General features: G+C 45.9%; 1 protein-coding gene across 2 annotated transcripts in view; it reads left to right on the forward strand.

Moving 5' to 3' along the window:
• Wnt5b (Wnt family member 5B) overlaps nucleotides 1–18,967 on the forward strand; it is a 35,477-nt gene that overhangs the window by 5,692 nt on the left and 10,818 nt on the right. The window contains exons 1-3 of one of the 2 annotated variants that reach the window (XM_035448556.1): nucleotides 14,477–14,548; nucleotides 15,598–15,731; nucleotides 17,196–17,443. In XM_035448556.1, the coding sequence (XP_035304447.1) occupies nucleotides 14,546–14,548; nucleotides 15,598–15,731; nucleotides 17,196–17,443 (385 nt within the window). In that variant the 5' untranslated portion in view covers nucleotides 14,477–14,545. Of the gene's footprint in view, nucleotides 1–14,476; nucleotides 14,549–15,597; nucleotides 15,732–17,195; nucleotides 17,444–18,967 lie in introns of those variants that run through there. The other variant, XM_027429280.2, reaches the window with a different exon arrangement.

Here is an 18,967-nt window from a genome sequence, read left to right on the forward strand (position 1 = left end):
GCCATGGCTTTCCAGCATCTCAGTAAGCAGCCACAGTGTCGTTTACCCATGAATTTTCATCATATTCTTCAAATTAACATCTTAGTTTTTACAACTGATGTTAAAGTGTAAATATGACCAAAGTATATGAAGCTACGGAAATTCCATATCATAGGGAGATCTGGCATAGATTAAAGATTAATGAACCCTGTACTGATGTTATAAATTATAGTTATGTCGTTAAATGTGAGTGAAGACTCAATAGTCACACATATAAAATTAAAGGAAAAGATGAGTTATCATGGGAGAGATGAGTTGTCCCTGAGAAATAGTTAATACATTTAATTCAATTAAATGGTATTAATCTAATAAGGATAATATCTAACTCTTGTGTTAGACATGTACAATGCAATTCAAATACTCAAAGGGTAAAAATAAAGTTAAAAATTGTATGCAGATGTGTTTTTCTAATGGAAATAAACCAGACGTGTAGTTTATAATGTAAAGGCTGTTTCTGTGTATGATGTCAGGGGGTTAATTTATTTCTGTGCATACAGACCATCCCAAGTTCTGTGTGCTCTGTAACCTGGGCAGCCTTGACCTAAGCAGGAAGGTTGTGTAGCCCTGCCTCTGGCTCCAGGACTCTCACCTGTGATTACTGCCTCTTCACTGGGTATTTCTGGCTGCCTGCTCACACTGTTAAACCATGGCAAGAAATCTCCAGCCCCTGGCCCAGGGCATTCGGTTCAGTGACTCTGAGCTGGATTCCACGGGTCTCCCCCACCTCCTCATAGTCTTAGCCACTCGGGGAGATAGGAGGATCTCTTGAGCCCAGGAGTTTGAGGTTAGTCTGAACAACACTCCTGAGCTAGCCTCAAACCCCGTCTCAAGAAAAAAAAAAAAAAAAAAAAAAAAAAAAAAAAAAAAAAAAAAAGAGCTAGCAAGATGGCTCCATGAGTAAAGACACTTGTCTCTAAAGCCCACGAACCTGAGTTCAGTCCATGAGAGCCACATGGTGGATAGAGAGAGCCAGTTCCCACCAGTTATCCTCTGATATGCTCCCACAAGCCTGCACACTTGTAAGTAAGTAAATAAAAATGTTACAAAGAAGAGAAAAGGTGTAGGACAGTGACATGAACTCTGATCACTTTTCCCTGGGCAAGCATTGGAGTGGTGGGAAGTTAGGGTGAGAGAGATGGCAGAAGGAAGTTGATTTTAAATAAATAGGGTCAGGGGAACTGCCTGGAGCCAAGTGGAAGCCAAGAGAAACTACACAGGCATCTCTGCTTTTGCCTCAGTCTTTGATGGTATTTTCTTAATGTTGGAAAAATGCAGTAATTTTTTTATTTGCTGCACACCATCCCAAGCTGCCCCCCCCACACACACACCACCACACCACATCTGGACATCTGGTCGTATTCCATTTGTGTGATACTGGGCTATTTTCCATTGCCTTTCTGTGTTGACATTGGCTTTTAGTGTTTGGCCTGTGGTTTCCCTTGACACAAACATGGACTCGTTTCTTACCACGGAAGTTTTCCTAGGGTGCTAGTGTTTCAGGATGGAGGGCTGTGAGCGTGTGATTTCAGATCCTCCTCCCTACTCTCCTCTTTGGGTTCTGCCATTGCCTAGGCTTCCTATGGTGTACTAAATGGGCTTCATCCAAGCAGAAGAAAAGGAGGCTGGAACTGGTGAGATGGAGAGCAGTTGCCGCACAATCGTGAGAACCAGAGTTTGGATGCCAGCACCAGCATAATCCAGGCATCATGCAAAAAAGGGGAAAAAAAGAAATGTCAAGAATCCTACTCACTCTTCTGGCCCCTCCCCCAGAGACCCATGCAGGTACATTTTTGAGTATATGCATGTATGCATATACTAAAACATATACACACACACATCTATAAATCAATTCTAAAAACAAAACACAACAAAAAGAAGCCATTTATCAAGTGGTGGTGGTACACACCTTTGATCCCAGCACTTGGGAGGCAGAGGCAGGCAGATCTCTGTGAGCCTGGTCTTGGTCTACAGAGCCAGTTCCAGGACAGCATAGGGCTGTTACACAGAGAAACCCTGTCTCAAAAAAAGAAAAAAAGGAGAGAGAGGCTATTTGTAGACAACCAAGGAGATGGCAACACTGGGCACATTAGCACATATTCCATCCGTGGACCTCAGAGTTGGTTTTGTTGTTGTTGTTTGTTTTTATTTTTTATTTTTGTAGCCTAGATAGGATCAGGGGTCTGGCCCATCTATATGGAACTGAAGGAATTTCTTTCCCTGTCTGTGCAGATCTACTGGGCTCTTCCCTGCTCTTTCCCTGAATGGGAGCTTTGAGCACGAACCATTGCTACTGTTTTACAGAGGACATTCATCAGAATTTCAGAATTTTCCTGCCAGTTTCTTTTATTATTATTATTATTCCTTTATTTACTTATTAATCTTCTGTGTTTGTATGTATATGCATGAGCGCACACACAATATGGCACATGTGTGGAGGCCAGAGGACAACTTTGAGAGTTGGTTTTCATCTCGTATCATGTGAGTCCCGGGGATTACGTTCAGGTTGTCAGGTTTGGTGGCAAACACCTTCACCTGTCGGGTCATCTCGCTGGTCCCTCTGTTAGTTTCTTAAAGGTATTTTAAAACTAGTTTCTAAATGATGTTAAAAATGCCATTTCCTTTTGCTGATGGAACCCAGATGGTAGGGGCGGGGTGGTGTTTTTCCTCATTTGAGTCACTTTACCAGCACCTTGTCATCTAGACACAGAGGGTGACTTCAGGACAGCCTCGTGGCTGCAGAGCATGGTTGGGTTTGGAAAAGTGACTGGACAAAAATAGACAAACAAAAACCAGGGAAAGTTTGTGGGGAGAGAGAAAGGCGCTCTGATTCAACACTTCCTCTCCCAGTGTGATAGATGGAAACATGTATCTAGTTACAGGATTTCCTTGGCAAAAAAACATTTTTTTTTTTTTAAACTTGATTTAGCTGGGCAAAGCCAGTGTCTCCCTAGCCAACTGAGTTGAAAGATGTCACTGGCAGCATTGTTTGCTTAAGGACCCTCTGTAGAACCATATTCATGGAGAAGCAGAAACTCCAGCTCAGCCAAGTTCCAGGTCCTGGGTGAGATTTGCAGTCCCTTTGACCTCAACTGAGAAAGCTGGATATGGATGTCATGGAAAGCATAAACACGGAGCCCCATAGCACTCTGCTCGAAGTGCTTGGCCTCCATCACACACAATGAAAGACAGGCAGGCTTACTCTGGGAGGCATGGAGCTGTACCAACTTGAGGACCAAGTGGGCTAAGCTGATTCAGATACCACAGCTAGAGTCGGCCACCTGCTAGCAGACACAGGAGGGTGCCTCCTTCTCTAAGTGTCTTCATTTTAAAAATAAATGATCTATGAAAGAGGCATTGCAGATGGCTAATAGGCATGTAAAATATCTATGCCTTTGACCGAGCATCAGAGAAATGCAATTTAAAATGTGCTAACTTAGTATGAATACTAAAAGTCAGCCTACTTTTTTTTTTATTAAGTTTTACTTTCACCAAAAGTTGGAAATTCTAAAAATAAACTTACTTGAAAGTTCAATTGCCCAGTAAGCTTAGTGATCCAGCTGAACCAGACCTGTTCACTGCTCAGTAGAATTGAAGGGTATTAACAATGGAACAAAATTGAGTGGCTTTGGCTCTCATGTTCCCCTCCCCCAAGCATGATGGGAACGTGCCTTAGCACTGAGCTGCACACCCAGCCTCTCTCATCATCCAGTAGAGACGGACAGAGCTGGAGAAGTGGGGCTTGGCAAAGGCCACAGCTGTGTAGGGCTGAAGTCCATTAGGAAACTATGTATTAAACTATGATGCCCTTGAGCCTGGGTGGTCAATAGCTTCATGCCCGGGGCTGGTAAGGAGGCTAGGTAGGTAAAGTCATTGGCTACTAAACTGCAGGGCCTGAATTCAATCCCCAGCACCCACAGGTAGGAGAGAACGGACTCTCACAGTTGTTCTCTGACCTCCATACATGTGCTGTGGTATGTGTACGTGTACACACACACACACACACACACACACAGAAACAAATGCATGGAAGATTCAGCTTTTTAAAAATAACTCAACAGTGCTGTGTTTTCAGGTCGTCAAGATGCCATATGCCTTCAGGAATAGGGATTGGAGTATTGTTCCCTGTTCCCGCATTCTCTGTCTGCCCTTAGAGAAGGAGGCTGAACACCTTTGTCTTTTTCAAGGGGACAGTAACTACGGGTTAAAGTGCCCCTGGTAACCCTAGAAACCACAAAAATAACAACAAAACCCAAAAGCCTCTAAATTCTAAAGGAGGCATTTATTTTTATATAAATGGTTAGCTATTAATCAAATTAATCTTGACTTTATAGATTTTTAAATATAGCATAAGTAACATTTACTGAGATTTAATTATAGGGTCATTTTCTGCTGAAAGTATTCTCCCCCTTTACGGTCCTTTTCTAGCCTTCTAACATCCGTTTGCTCTCTCACTCCCACACGGATGCACATATATAAAAATTAGGGGTTGAGGGGTGGATGCAAGGATAAGAGCAGTGGTTACAGAACCATGATGCCTGTTGTTCCAGCTCCCAGAAGAGGAGGGAGAGTAGCACCCTGGGGCTTGCTGGCTAGTGGGAAAGACATGAGCCCTGTGTTCAGGGGAAAACCTGCCTCAAAGGAATAGGCAGAGAAAGAGAGGAGATACCTGAACCCTGACTTCCCTGTACACACATGAGCATGTACAGAGGCTCAAGAAATAAATAAATAAATCTTTAAAAAAAAAAAAATCAGAAGCAGGGCCAGTCATGACTCAGGCTTTTAATCCCAGAACTCAGGAGGCAGAGGCAGGCAGATCTTTATGAGTGAGGCCAGCCTGGTCTACATGGAGAGTTCCAGGCTACCTAGGCTGTCTAGTGAGACCCTTTCAAAAACAAACAAGCAAAACAAATGATATGATCCACATATGAGAGTACACATGAGGGGTTTGTCTTCCTGAGCCTGGGTTACCTCACTTAATAAATGGCTTCCCAGCTCCAGTTCCATCCATTTTCCTGCAAATGGCACGATTTTACTTGTAAAATCTCATTGTATTTATGTTTTCATTATCCATTCATCTGCTGATGAATATCTTGGCTGATTCCATTTCCTGCCTATTGTGAATAAAGCCGCAATAATAACGAATAAACAAGTATCTCTGTAGTAGGACGCAGTTTCCTTTGGGACTGTGTTCAGAAATGATACAACTAAATCTTACAGAAGTTCTTTTCCTAGCTTTTTGAGAAACCTCCAGGCTGATTCCCATAATGTGGGCCAGTGTATGCTCTAAGAGGGTCAGTTTTCAAATACCCCTTGCCAAATGCACCAATAGACACATGCAATCCTCAACACATGGAAGGCTGATATGATACAAAGGGACCACAAGTTTCCAAGCCCTTGGCTTGAGTGCCTTACAGGATACTGTCATAAACCAAGGGCAGGCATTTGGCTCAGTGGTAGTGTGTTTGCCTAGCATGCCCAAGGCTGGGTCCAGTCCACAGCAACAGCAGTAACAGAAAAGTGTGCAGATGAGTCTCATACAAAGTAGACTTAAGATAAGGCTTTGTCCTGGTTGAGGTTATGTTCCCCCTGTTACAGCCCCCCTTCCCCAAGGTATACATTGGCTCTAAAAAGCCTTAGTTTACTTTTATCCTGTGTGAAAACCCAGGCAGTGGTGGCACATACCTTTAATCCCAGCACTCAGGAGGCAGAGGCAGGTGAATCTCTGAGTTCAAGGTCAGCCTGGGCTACAGAGTGAGTGCCAGGACAGCCAGGGCTACACAGAGAAACCCTGTTTGGAAAAACTAAACAAATGAACAAACCCAAATTGATGGAACGTTCTCCACTGGTCTTGGGACCTGGGCTGCTTTCTGTCTTGGAACTCTGTCTTTGGCCCTGGCTTTGAGGCTGTTTTTTTCAGTCAGTTAGATAGACAACTTATAAAGAAGAAAATGAGTTTCGGGTCACTCTTGGCTATGTTGCTTTTGGGCCTATGGTGAGTAGGAACAACATGGTGGGAGCCTGGGGTGGAGGAAACTGTTCACTCCGTGGATGAAATGTTAAGGAGACAGACAGGGAAGACCCTAGGTCTCTATCTCCCCTTCAAGGGTACAACCTCAGTGACCCAATTTCCTTCTGCTAGACTGCATCTCAGAGCGGTTGTGCTAACTCCCTATAGTGTCACAGGCTAGAGACGAAAAGCCTTTCACACAGGGACCATGTTCTAAATATAGCTGCTACTCTGCTCACCTTCATCAAAGAAGGGATGAGCTTGTGTGGAGGACTGCTCGTGGGAGCTTGGAGGACTGCTTGAGGGAGCACTTTTTGTAGGCCAGTCCCAGAAGCTACGGAATCATTTCTTCTATCATCTCACTAGATCTCAGTAATACTGGGGCATCTTAGCAACAAAAGCCAAGAAATACAGTCACACTGTATGCAAGTTGTGTAACTGTAGAGGGCTCCAGAGGATCTGAGCAGGAAGAGACGTCATAAGAGAACAAAGTGACTTCTTGGATAAATATGTACAAATCTAGGATGCAGAAGTTAGTTTCTTAGACTAATTGTAAGTTGTTTTCTTTTTAATTTTTAAAAATCATATCATCATTTGCCTGTGAGAAGTGGAGAAAGCCCTTAGTGAATGAAGTCCTGAGTAAATGTGGGCTGTTGGCATGGACACAGCCATGTCAAGGACCAATCTCTCAGCCCCATGTGAGTGGCAAAGTTTTCCATGGGTGAAGATGAGAGGGATGGCCACGTGTGTGTCTACTGTAGATTTCTCCCCCCAGGTATTTACTGAAGACTGCTTCCCAACATAGACTGTTTACTGTGCACCACAAGCACTGCCTCCCTGTTTAACTGTATTTAATAAACACACTGCACCTCTGAGGGGCTGAGGCTTCTCCATCAGAGAGCCCAGTCCACCCGATCCCAGCTTTTCTGTGTGTCCATGTGTCCTTTATTACTTCATTCCTGTCTTAGATTGGGTTTCAATTGCTGTGAAGAGACACCATGACTACACCAACTCTTCCAAAAGAAAACATTTAATTGGGGCTGGCTCACTGTTTCAGTGGCTCAGTCCATTTTCACCATGGCAGGACATGGTGGCGTGCAGGCAGATTTGGTGCTGGAGAAGGAGCTGAGAGTTCTGCATCTTGGTCCACAGGCAGCAGAAGGAGACTGTGTCCCACACTTGACTTGAGCATATATGAGACCCCAAAATCTGCACCCACAGTGCCTCCAACAAGGCCACACCTCCTAATAGTCAGTCCCTCTTTCTATGGCCAAGCATTCACATAAGTCTACATAGGCCACTTCTATTCAAACCACCACATTTCCTTGCCACTCCAGCCATGTCAATCCCTGGCGCTGTGTAGCATTTGTGTGTGTGCACGGAACATACACACGAGTGCACATGCCACTGTGTAGTATGTATGTAGGCCAGAGGACAAGTTTGTAGAGTTCCTTCCATCTTCACATGGGTTTTAGGATGGAACTCAAGTTGCCAGACTTGTGTGGCAAGCACCTTTACCTACTCAGCCATCTTACTGGTCCAATGTTTGTTCATTTTAATGAGGAACTTTAGATGACTGTTGTTAAGTGATACATATACTTTCAGGAATGGTGACCCCTTCTGATCAGTGTCGTGGGTTTGTAAGGTAGATAGAGTCCCAGAAATCAAATGTGCTTCACCCATCTAATGTGACCTTTGATATGGTGGGCTGTCCCCAAGGCCATATGTGGATGGAGACAATTGTTTTTCTTTCCCTGTCCTTCTTTCTCTCTCTACATTGCCGGGTATGTGGGGGGGTAAAACCTGAGTCCTTACAAATACTAGACAAGAGTTGTACCAGTGAGTTGCAAACCAGTCTTGTGTCCTATTTAACTTCAGTGGTGACCAAGGGTAAGCAGTCTGAAATCTGAGGTCCTACACTGGTAGACAATATAGTCCTGTCCTGGTTGGTTCTCAGTGTTAACTTGTCATTTTACACCTACTTTCCTCTCATGTGACCTCTGTGCTATCCTTCTGCCTTTATCATGTTTTATTGGGTTTCCACAGTTTCTGTCCCCTCTGCTGGGAACCCAGCTTAGCCCTTCACTCTCTATACCCCATCAGTCATTATTACCACTAGTCACTGTGTTTTCTAAAAAGAAATCTGATGGTGCTTCCACCTATGTGGTGCCTGGAGCAGTTTCTGTAAACCACAGAACAAAGTCAGACTCCTTGGCAGTCCCTAGAACCCCCCAAAAGTGGCTTTAGTGTGCAGGTTCTGTTGCACCAAGAACACATAAGTTCTATTTGTCTCTGGATTTTGACATTGTACCCATTGTAGTTTGCTACCCATTACTGAGATAAACACTAACCAAAGATTGGAGAACTTTTCCAGTGATTAAGAGCACTTGCTGCTCTAGCAGTGGGCCTGAGTTTGATTCCCAGCACCAAAATAGTGGCTTACAGCCATCTGTAACTTACACAGACACACAAGTACATAGACACGCATTGAGACACACACAGACACACAGATACAGACACACACACACACAGATACAAACACCAACAGACACACACTGGAGACACAACACAGACACACAAGCATGCACAGAGACACATACATAGATATACAGGTACATACACACTGACAGACACACATACTGACACACATACAGATAAACACAGATAGACACATAGACACACACAGACACATATACACTATAGAGTTGTTAGGAAAAAGAGCAACTGCTTTCAGAAAACTGCATGTGAAAGCCAGCTTTACGTATAGTCAGGAGTGAGACTTTAGTAAAATGATCAATATGGCCATAATACATATATTAATACGAAATACATGCACTGAAGCTCCTTTAATGAACAGAGTGGCAAACTCAAAAGCCTTGGGAACCTGAATTCAAAGGGATGTGTGAGCAGCTGCAAGAACTATGGCAGAAGCTGTGGGCATGGGGAGATGAGTCTGTGCCCCCCTATCCACTAGGGTATTCATGTTCCAAAAAATTTAAATCATTGTTAATCGAAGAGATTTGGCCACCTGTCAATTAGCGGGTCTGTCTGTCGGTCATTTGTTTGTTTGTTTGTTTGTTTTTGAGACAGGGTCTCAAGTAGTCTAGGTTGACCTCAAACTCACAATGTGGCTGAGGCTGGCATTAAATTCCTGATTCTTTTGTGCCTCCACCTCCCAAGTGATGGGATTATAGGCATGTGCTGTTGTGTAGGCCTGTCTCCTCTTTTTTAAATAGTTTGATTTCTCAAGGTCTTGGGAAATATTTTTTACATTTTTAAGAATAATTTATTTATTTTATTTTATGTTCATTGGTGTTTTGTTTGCATGTATGTCTCTGTGAGGGTGTCAGGTACCCTGGAACTGGAGTTACAGACAGATGTGAGCTGCCATGTGGGTGCTGGGAATTAAACCCAGGTCCTCTGGAAGAGCAATCAGTGCTCTTAACCACTGAGCCATCTCTCCAGCCCCCCCCCCCACACCTTTTACATTTTAAGTGAGTGTGTGTGTGTGTATATGTGTGTGTGTGTGTGCATGTCATGCCATGGCATTAGCTTGGAGGTCAGAACACAACTTGTAAGTCTCTTCCCTCCTCACTGTGGGTCCTGAGGATCAAGTCTTCAGGCTGCACACCAGACACTTTACCTTCTGAATCACATCGCCAGTCTTTCTTCAAGTCCTTTTAAACTGTGCTCCAGTTTGCAAAGTCAGAAAGAAGTACACTGAGTTGGTAGCACAAGATACACTTGTTCCAGTGAGCCGGTATAGTCAGGCTGTCAGTTGCCCTCGGTGGGGCTCCAGAACTGCACTGCATACCCCTTCCTTCCCTGTGAACTCCAGAATTTGCAGGGTATGGAAGCAACCCATACCCCAGAACTCCACAGCCGACCAAAATAGGTTACTTTGCAAGATGAGGGCATCTAAACACTGTTTCCACAACCCTCCAATTCCTTGAAAAGCTTTGGCTCTCAGAATTTATTCCTCAGAATAATTTCCTAAACCACGGTGACTTAGCAGCCACTCATTTCTGCCTTCCTTGGCATCTTTTAAAATGATTGTAATACATTAAGATGCAAGAGGACGAAAATTCTTTCTTCTGCACGGAATGAAACTTGCTTGGACTTTTGCTTGGCAATTGGGGAGAAAACGGTGCTTTCCCAATTAAAAGGCTTCAGCTGGGACCTGCTACTTCCGGAAACCATGCATGCAGGGTCCGGAAGCGGGACGACCTGGAATCTAGGGACTCTGTTGGCTTTGTGGCATTTATTCTCACAGTCAGTGCAATAGAGAGTAGGTTACTTATTTTTCCTGGGGCTCTGGAAGCTGGCTGATGGTCTGGGATTCCCTATTCCTGGAAACATGGAGATCCACACCTCCAGCTCTTCTACTTCACCACACACACACACACACACACACACACACACACACACACACACACACACACACCTCCTCACAGGGAATGCCAAATGCAGTTCTAGTTTAACTTCTCATCAGAGTGCCAGAATTTAAATCTCTTCTCTTCTACCCACCCTCTCCCTAAGCCACCCCTCCACGAGTGAGTTCTCCAGGGGCCGCTGCAAAAGGTGGTAGAGCTGGTACACCTTCCTCCCACCCCACCATAGATATTTTAATTTTCATCTTCACCAATTGTCGAGGAGGTAGATCACACAAAGGAATGCTGTGCCTTAGGGCTAAGAGGATTCGCTGAGCAAAGCGGGAAGGAAGAATGGGGGGCAGGGTAGAGGCAGAGCCCCTTGGGAGAAATAATTAAGGCTGGCAGGGAAAGGCTGTGTTAATTGAGCTGAGCAGAAGATGAGCATCTGGGGATTCCTTCATGAGACTGGGATTTTCTGATAAAGTCTTCCTTACATGATTGCATTAATCTTTGGTCACTTTAAGAAAAATATCTTTTAAAAAAAGAAAGATGTCTATGAAAACAGTTACGCCAGAGACAGAGCTGGCTGGTGAACTAAATAGCGACCACAGCAAAAATAAACAAACAAATAGATAAATAAACATGACACAGAGAGTCAGTAGCTTGGCCAAAGCCTGGTTTCCTCACAGTGAAAGGAAACCATGCAGCAGTGACTCATGGTACGGAAACTGCTGGCTCACTGATAGGATGCTGGGGGCTATGTGCTGTTGTGTTCCTTAGCTGCCCAGCCCTCCAACATCACAGGGCTGTCTCTAAATTAATGAACATTTTTTAATACTTTTGAGCTCCAATATTCTTTTTGGTGAGGAGAAAAGGGGGATGTGGAAGGATCTTAGTGTGCCCTTTGAGACAGAGAATGCCCCGAGATCCTCCATCCATGCTAATGGGATCTTTTCTCAGTTTTGAACATTTCTATTGTATAATGTACAACACAGGAACTCAGGAAATGGCAGAGAGCCATGATGTGCACATTATATATGCATAGCCAAATAATGGCACCAGTGAACAGGCATTATCCCTTACCCTGGTTTAGCCATAGACTTGTGCTGGCGCCCAGAAACTCTGTCTTTTCCTCATCGTGGTCCATCCCCTCTCCCATCCTGGAGGGAACCTCCACATGGTGTTCATGATATTCGGCTTCTTGCTTTTCCGTATGGCTTACACCTGTATTCTCTGTGGTTGCTTTTCTACGTTATGTTGGTAAGACTTGAGGATGTGGCTTTGTGCGGCTGTAGCTTGTTCATTTTTTATTCCTGCACCGTATTTCATTGCAACCACAGATCTCAACTAGCCCATCCATCTCACTGTGATGGACACTCTTGATGGCATGAGGCTGACACAGGGATGCTATCTTGTTATTTATTTATATATTTACATTTGGCTAACAGTAGAACTCGTGGGCTGGGGAATGCTAAGTTCAAACTCAGGCGTGGTGGCAGGCACTGCCCTAAAACTGCTATTGATGTACTTCCTGGTGCATAAATCTCTACAGGGGAGGGGCCAGCAGCAGCATCATGAACACATTTTTAGATGGTAACAGCTTCGTTTAGATATAAGCCATGTCCTGTTTAGTCCACTCATCGAAAGTGTACAGTCCAGTGATACTTGGTGTAATCACAGACTCGTGCAGTCACAATCATCATTAATGTGGTTGTTAGTGTGTTCCTTGAGGGGTCCACACACATGACTAACAGAGTAAAAACCAGTGGACATTTTTTGCTAGAGCTGTGGCTTGGTTTGCTTATGCTGAAAGTTCCGTGGCCCTGAGAGGTCTTTAACACCCTAGAGTGATTAGTTTAAGGTACCAACAAGTAAAAGTTTATTGTTAATACAAATGTGTTATTTTGGAACCATGGTGCATCAATTCAGTGCCTGTTACTGAGGATGGCTGCATGAAAGTGGCTCTCACGGGTATCAGAATTGACTCCGTGGAGCTGTCCTTTGATCCACCCCCAACTCTTCACACAAATAAATAAATGTAATTAATAAAATTCTTAATGAAAAGAATTGCACTAAAAACAATAACAGAGTGCTAGACACAAAACTTTCTGGGTGGAGCTTGGCAATTTGAGCCTTTGTGTTTCTAATGGATTTCCATGTGCTGCTGATACTAATTGTTGCAGTCTACACTTGTTTGAGAAACCTAGAGCTTACAAAAGTAGAAAGCTGAAAACTAGAGAACTTAATAAAGAAGCCATGAAACAATTTAGAGAACAGAGATCAGCTAGCCTGCTCTTTGGTCTCTCAGAGCAGGACTGTAGGAGTGGAGAGTGGGGAACAGGCTTTAAATGCACTCTGAAGACACAGTCAATGGCCTTGGCAGTTGATTTGATACACTGGATAGGGAGCTAGGACAGCGAGGTTTCAGGCATACATCCAGGAAGAGATAAGTAGAGGACAGGACCCAGGCAAGGGTGGAAGGAAACCCTGGCTATTTTGCACTCACGCTCCCTCTCTGGAATGGTTTATTCCCTCAACCATGGCTTCATGGTCAGAAGGGTGGCACTCGGTAACAGAAGGACTGGACATTTTCCTGGGTAATTGCTTTTGAATGCTCCAGGGCGATTAGAGGCCAGGTGGTGGAAGTACTCCCTGAAGCTCATAAGCTAGAAGTCTAGAAATGATTGAAGCCTTCTGTTACCATGGTGTCTCATCTAGCCTTCCAAAGTACTTCCATCGGACCAGAATAAGTCATCACATGACTTGTCCACATGCCTTCAAGGCCTTATGGGTCCCACAGCTGGGCAGCAGCTAGCTGTTCCTTGGACTCTGGCTACATCTGTGTCTTGTCTGGATTTGAGGTCTTTTTACCTAGTGGGACCAAAACATCTCAGTCGTCTCCACGCTGTCTATCCCCACACACCCTGCAAGCACATCAGAAGTGCAGGCGGTGCCCAGCATCAGTTCTTGGACCACTGCTGGCAAGGACAGAGATGCTAAGGACATTGGTGTGTGCCTTGTTTCATGTGCCACGTGTCTGGCAGGCAGTTGGGACAACACACATACATACTAGAGGCTTTTGTTTGTTTGGGTTTTTGGTTGGTTGGGTTTGGGGTCATTTTTAAAATTTCACTTGTGATGGGCACAGGATGGTGAGAGCTGCTGGGGACCATTGCATTTTCCCTTTGTTTTTGAGGCAGGAAGGTGTGGAATTTGCAACCCCTGTGAATCTGGCCCTAGACGGCCTGTGGGCCTCTGACCCGGGCAATTAAACACAGTGATTTTAGCAGGCATTGACTGCCTCAGAAGTGACGTCCTCCTCAACTCCCAATTTGGCTTTGGTTAAACTTAGGACCTCAGAAAGATTCCTAGGAGCCTGTTAGGGGGTTGTGAGATGGGAAACTTGGGGTGAGGAGGCTCAGGGACATTGGTACCATGCATTTGGAGAACCCTGTGCTACTTGGTAGTGTGGCCGGGTGCTGGTGGGGAGTAGGGAGTATTCCAGTCTGTGGTGGTTTGGCCAGGGCAGTCAGAGGGGAAGGCTGAATGGTCCCCAAGAAGGACTGGGAAGAGAAGCTGGGGATGTTTGAACAAGGACGCCCTTTGAAGTTTTTCTCTTGTGTATCGTCTCTGTCCTGGGCCTGGACCCTCCCCTCCATAAAGCCATTAGCTTCTGGAGCCAGCCTTATCTCTGCCCCATCTCCCTAAATTCTACAGACCTCCTATCTTGAGGTGGAGGAGGATTTATGGGGGGTTTGGGAGGGGGAGGGACATCCCTTAGAGGAGGCAGTGAAGTCAGTTAGGAAAGTTGGAGTTGTTAGTGGCCCCCGCTAAAGGCCGGATCATTTCCGAGCTGGCTCTACATGACAAAAGCTAAGGAGCAAATCTCTCTTTGATCTTCCCCTTGCCGGCCCCACACACCTGCCTGTTGGTGCCCTGCCCCAGCTGAGACCTCATGCAGGAAAACCAAAAGGGGTGGGGAACAGGCATGTCCCAACTCTGAATCCTGCTCCTGCCATCTTCCTCCCTTAGTGGCCAGGTCAAACATATTTCCTAGACCGATGGTCTAAAAAGCATCTGCTGCCCCCTCCCGGAGAGTCTAGAGACCCAGAAGGTCAGCATCAGCATGGTGAGCTGGTGTGGGATGCTTGTGCTGTGCCTGAGTGTGTGTGTGTGTGTGTGTGTGTGTGTGTGTGTGTGTGTGTGTGTGTGTGTACTGGAAATGAGGAGAGGGGAGTGTGGTGTGTGTGTGTGTGTGTGTGTGTGTGTGTGTGTGTGTGTGTGTGTGTGTACTGGGAATGAAGAGAACATAGATGTAGGTGGGCGTTTGGTCAATTGATCTGGGATGCCAAAGCTGTATTTTCCAAATGTCCAAGGTTTTTCCAGACGGGTGTGTTTCACCAAGGCAAAGGTGGCAACACTAATAACACTAATGCAACAAGGGAGTGGGCAGGACCTCCTGGGAGATTTCAGAGAAGTGGCCCAAGCTGGTGGAATTGCATTCCATGTGGCCCTTCAAAGGCCAAAGTGTTGTGGGAGGAGACTGGTCGCCAAAGCCTGCTCCTGGGAGGCTCCTGCATGGCCTGGGAAGTAAAAGGGCTTTCATGTTCTCCCTGCTATTACTCCTTAAAGAGTAAACAAGAATTTGCGTTCAGAAATCTTCAGAGCAGGAAGGGTACAGCCTATTGGGGTGTAGTCATATCCAATTCAATTCTGTAGGTGTTTAACCCTTAGCCCCTACAAACAAGGGCCTGATAGAGACTGGAGTGGCAGGGGTTTTTTGTTTGTTTGTAAGTGGTAGGATGGCCCTTTTTCTCTGTCCTCTTGTCCTGGGCTCTAGAAGGGCAGGTGTGTGTCTTAATTGCTGCACCAGGCACACTGTTCTTGAAATGGTCTGTTTTCATTTGCTTTTCTGGCTTCACAGCTTGTTAGCTTCGGACTTAGATCCTGAGTAGGAGTCCCACAGTGTAATGTAAGGGACTCAAAGGCCCTGTGGTGAGCAGCTACCCAGGAAGAGAGGTTGAAGAGGGCTGAACTTGGGGTGGGGGTGGGGTGGGGGGGTCATTCAGGTCCCTCCCACAGCTCATCCTTTAGCTTTTCCGCACTGTCTGCATCTCTCCTGGGCTCCCCATGTCTGTGACATGGCACTCTGACTCTCCTTTTCTTCCCTCTCTCCAGGGAGCTCCGCTTTGGAAGATGTTGGTTCCAGGGCACTGGGATGGGCTGAGGTTCACCATGCCCAGCCTGATGTTGTTCACAGCAGCTCTGCTCTCCAGCTGGGCCCAGCTACTGACTGATGCCAGCTCCTGGTGGTGAGTGAGAGGACTTCTTGGGTAATCAAGATGAGAAGCAGGGCCCCATGGGAGTGGTCACACCTTTATCTGAGGAATACCAGGGGCCTCTTCCATCCCAGGCAGGCTGGGAGAGCTCATCTTCTCCCTCAACCTTCCAGAGGGGAGGGTTTCATGAGGAGAAGAATATAAGTTTTATTTGTGTGGGGTTTCCCCCCCTTAGATCTTGTCTAAAACCCTTCCTGAATGTCCCCACCCTGTGAATTGTTACAAATAGCTTTTATTGTTATTTATCCAACAGCAAAAAATATTGATAGCATAAATGAGATCCTGAAATTCACTCTTAGAAATACACACACATTATTAAGTCTGAGGGACAGACCACTTGAGCCCAAGAATTCAAGGTCATCCTGTAGAATACAGTGAGACCCACATCACACACAAAAAAAGGTGTGTAAATATTTGTGTGTGTGTCTGTGTGTGTGTGTGTGTGTGCATGTATGAATATGTATAGTGTGGTGTTGCTAACTCTCTGTGTGTTTGGGTTTTTTTGCTGGTAGAAGCAGATATAGTAAAATTCCTACTAGGTCAGTCTGAAGACCAGAAGAGGGCTTTGTAGAAAGAACCAAGGAGGCTCTTTGGTGTTTGTAAGGCCACTGCATTTGCCAAGTAGACATGGAGATGGCAGAGGGTGTGTCCAACTCGTGCTTTTATTCAGCTGGCAAATCTGTAAGTCCCTCATCTAATCTAGTACTTCATTTGTGATAGGTGCCAGGTGATGAGCAAAAGTAGCCCCCAAGCTGATCAGCAGAGGGCTGAGAAACACAGAGAGGTGGGAAAGAATAATGACTAGGGTACATGCCCAAGTGTGTGAAGTAGATTTGATCTAAAAGGCTTGAGGGAATCTGCATTAAAGGGGTAGGTTGACGTCCATCATGCACCCTGCACTTGGCTAAACTCATTACATTCAATGAGGTCAGTGCTGTCCCACTTTTTCTGCTCTCCCGGAAGTGAATGGCTGCCCTGATCAGCCTGTTCCACCTACCCTAATCCTTTAAGACAGTTCAAATTTTTGTTGTTTTTTTTTTGTTGTTGTTATTTTTTTGAGACAGGGTCTCACTATATAGCTGTGGCTGTCCTGGAACTCACCATACAGACCAGGCTGGCCTCGAACTCACAGAGATCTACCTTCATCTGCCTCCCACTTGCTGGGATTAAAGGTGTGCACCACCACACCCTACCAATCTCTTTATAAAGGCCTTAGCAGCCAATTGTCTGAGGCATATGGTATCTCACATAGCATTTGTGTCCATGCCTCAGTTTCCCTCCAATGTTCTTTGACGACTTGGACTCTGTGCTCAACTTCCCTTCCGAACCCTTAGTCCAGAGCCTTGTATGTTGAGAATATTGCAGAGAGGGGATTTAGTGGATGGCATAGAGCATTCACTCCGGGGGGCCTTCTCCCTTTCTGCATTGCTATTGTAGGTCGCTAGCTCTGAACCCGGTGCAGAGACCTGAGATGTTCATCATTGGTGCTCAGCCTGTGTGCAGCCAGCTTCCTGGGCTTTCCCCAGGCCAGAGAAAGCTGTGTCAGTTGTATCAGGAGCACATGTCCTACATCGGGGAGGGAGCCAAGACGGGCATCAGGGAGTGCCAGCACCAGTTCCGGCAGAGGCGCTGGAACTGTAGTACTGTGGACAACACGTCTGTCTTCGGCAGAGTCATGCAGATAGGTAAGAGGCCACTTGAGCTTGGCTTGGTCACAGGATCTGAGTCTTCATGCCTGGGGGCACATCTCCACCCCAATGACTGATGCACTTTCTGGGCTTGGAAGTGTGTTAGAAGGAAGAGGGAACCCCACAAGTTATTATAGCAATCACGGCATCACCCTGTGTTCCTCTAAGTCAGATTCACCCTGGGGCTGTCTGTGAGTCACTCTGGGAGGGAACGGAATGTCTGAGTAAGGGGGGAGTGGATTAGAGACCTGCCTGCCCTGGCTGCCTTTGTCTCAGTGCTAGAAGGGCCTTTTAAGAAGTCTTCACAGTCTCAGGGGAGAAAAATCCCAAATTGCATGTTTAACATCTAAGATTTTCACTTCTTCCACTTGAGCCCTTGAGCAGAAGGTGAAAACTTGGTGCCAGATTGGTAATAGCTGTCATTAACCAGGCCCAGGCCCAGGCCCTGGCTTTCTCCTTTGAAAGGGGGGTGTATATGGAAGTGGTGGGAGAGGAAGGTGAGAGGATCCTTCCCCTCCCCTGTCCCGCAGCTCAGCTGGTGAGAGCCCGGCTGTCCTATTGCCCAAATGGAGGTGTGATTTGAGTCTAATTGTCTTAAGTCCTTTTGAAATGTAATCCTTACCTCCTTGAGAAACCAGGCCCTATTCTGCTGGGTCTTATCTCCAGGGCCATAAAAGGAAGGTGTTGGTAGCCTTGTCCCTGCGTTCTCTCTGGACAGCTCCCTATCACTCTACCTCATTCTGGAGTTTGCTGGGGCGGGGGGGGGGGGGGGGGGGCTTTCCAAAATAGGGTTCCAGCAGGATGTTTAGGGGGAGGGGGTGGAAATTTTAAAGTATTCTATTAGGAAGAACCTCCCTGCCACACACATTTACTCCAGACCTCTTTCCTGGGCCTCAAATTGAAAAGTAAAAACAAGGGAAGTCGCCTCTGAACTGCCTTTGCCTTTGGGATCAGCTCTGGCTATGTAGAAGGAGTGTGCCTGTGTTCTACATAGCCTGAGGGGCAGTTTTCCCTGAAAGCTGAGTAGTTGGCTTTCATGGGGTTTACCTACTGATTCTTGAGGAGTCCTCTTGGCACTCAAGTCCCTCTCCTAGGCACAGTATCTGACCTGCCTAAGCAGTTTTGGGTGTCTCGACCATGAGACTAGTGGGGATACATCCTTGACCTGCAAACTTGAGGACCTGATTAGATTTCCAGCATCCAATCCACATAAAAGGCACGAGGACCCAAATTCAATCTCCAGTGCTCAAATAGAAAGAAGGGTGCAGTGTAGCATGCTTGTAATCCCAGTGCTGGGGAGGCAGGGACAGGTAGACTCCTGGGGCTTGCTGGCAGCCAGCCTAGCCAAATCTGGGAGCCCTAGGTCCTAGCGAGAGCTCTTGTCTATACAAAACAAGGTGTGTGGTTCCTGACAAACAACAAACAAGATTGTGAGGCAGTATGATGGAGAGCTGCCCTGGGAGAATTCCAAGACAAGACTAACACCTTTTTATTGCCCTGGAAATAAGCCAGGAGAATAGG

Source organism: Cricetulus griseus, chromosome 8 (assembly GCF_003668045.3).
Source record: "Cricetulus griseus strain 17A/GY chromosome 8, alternate assembly CriGri-PICRH-1.0, whole genome shotgun sequence".
In the NCBI taxonomy this organism is placed as follows: domain Eukaryota; kingdom Metazoa; phylum Chordata; class Mammalia; order Rodentia; family Cricetidae; genus Cricetulus; species Cricetulus griseus.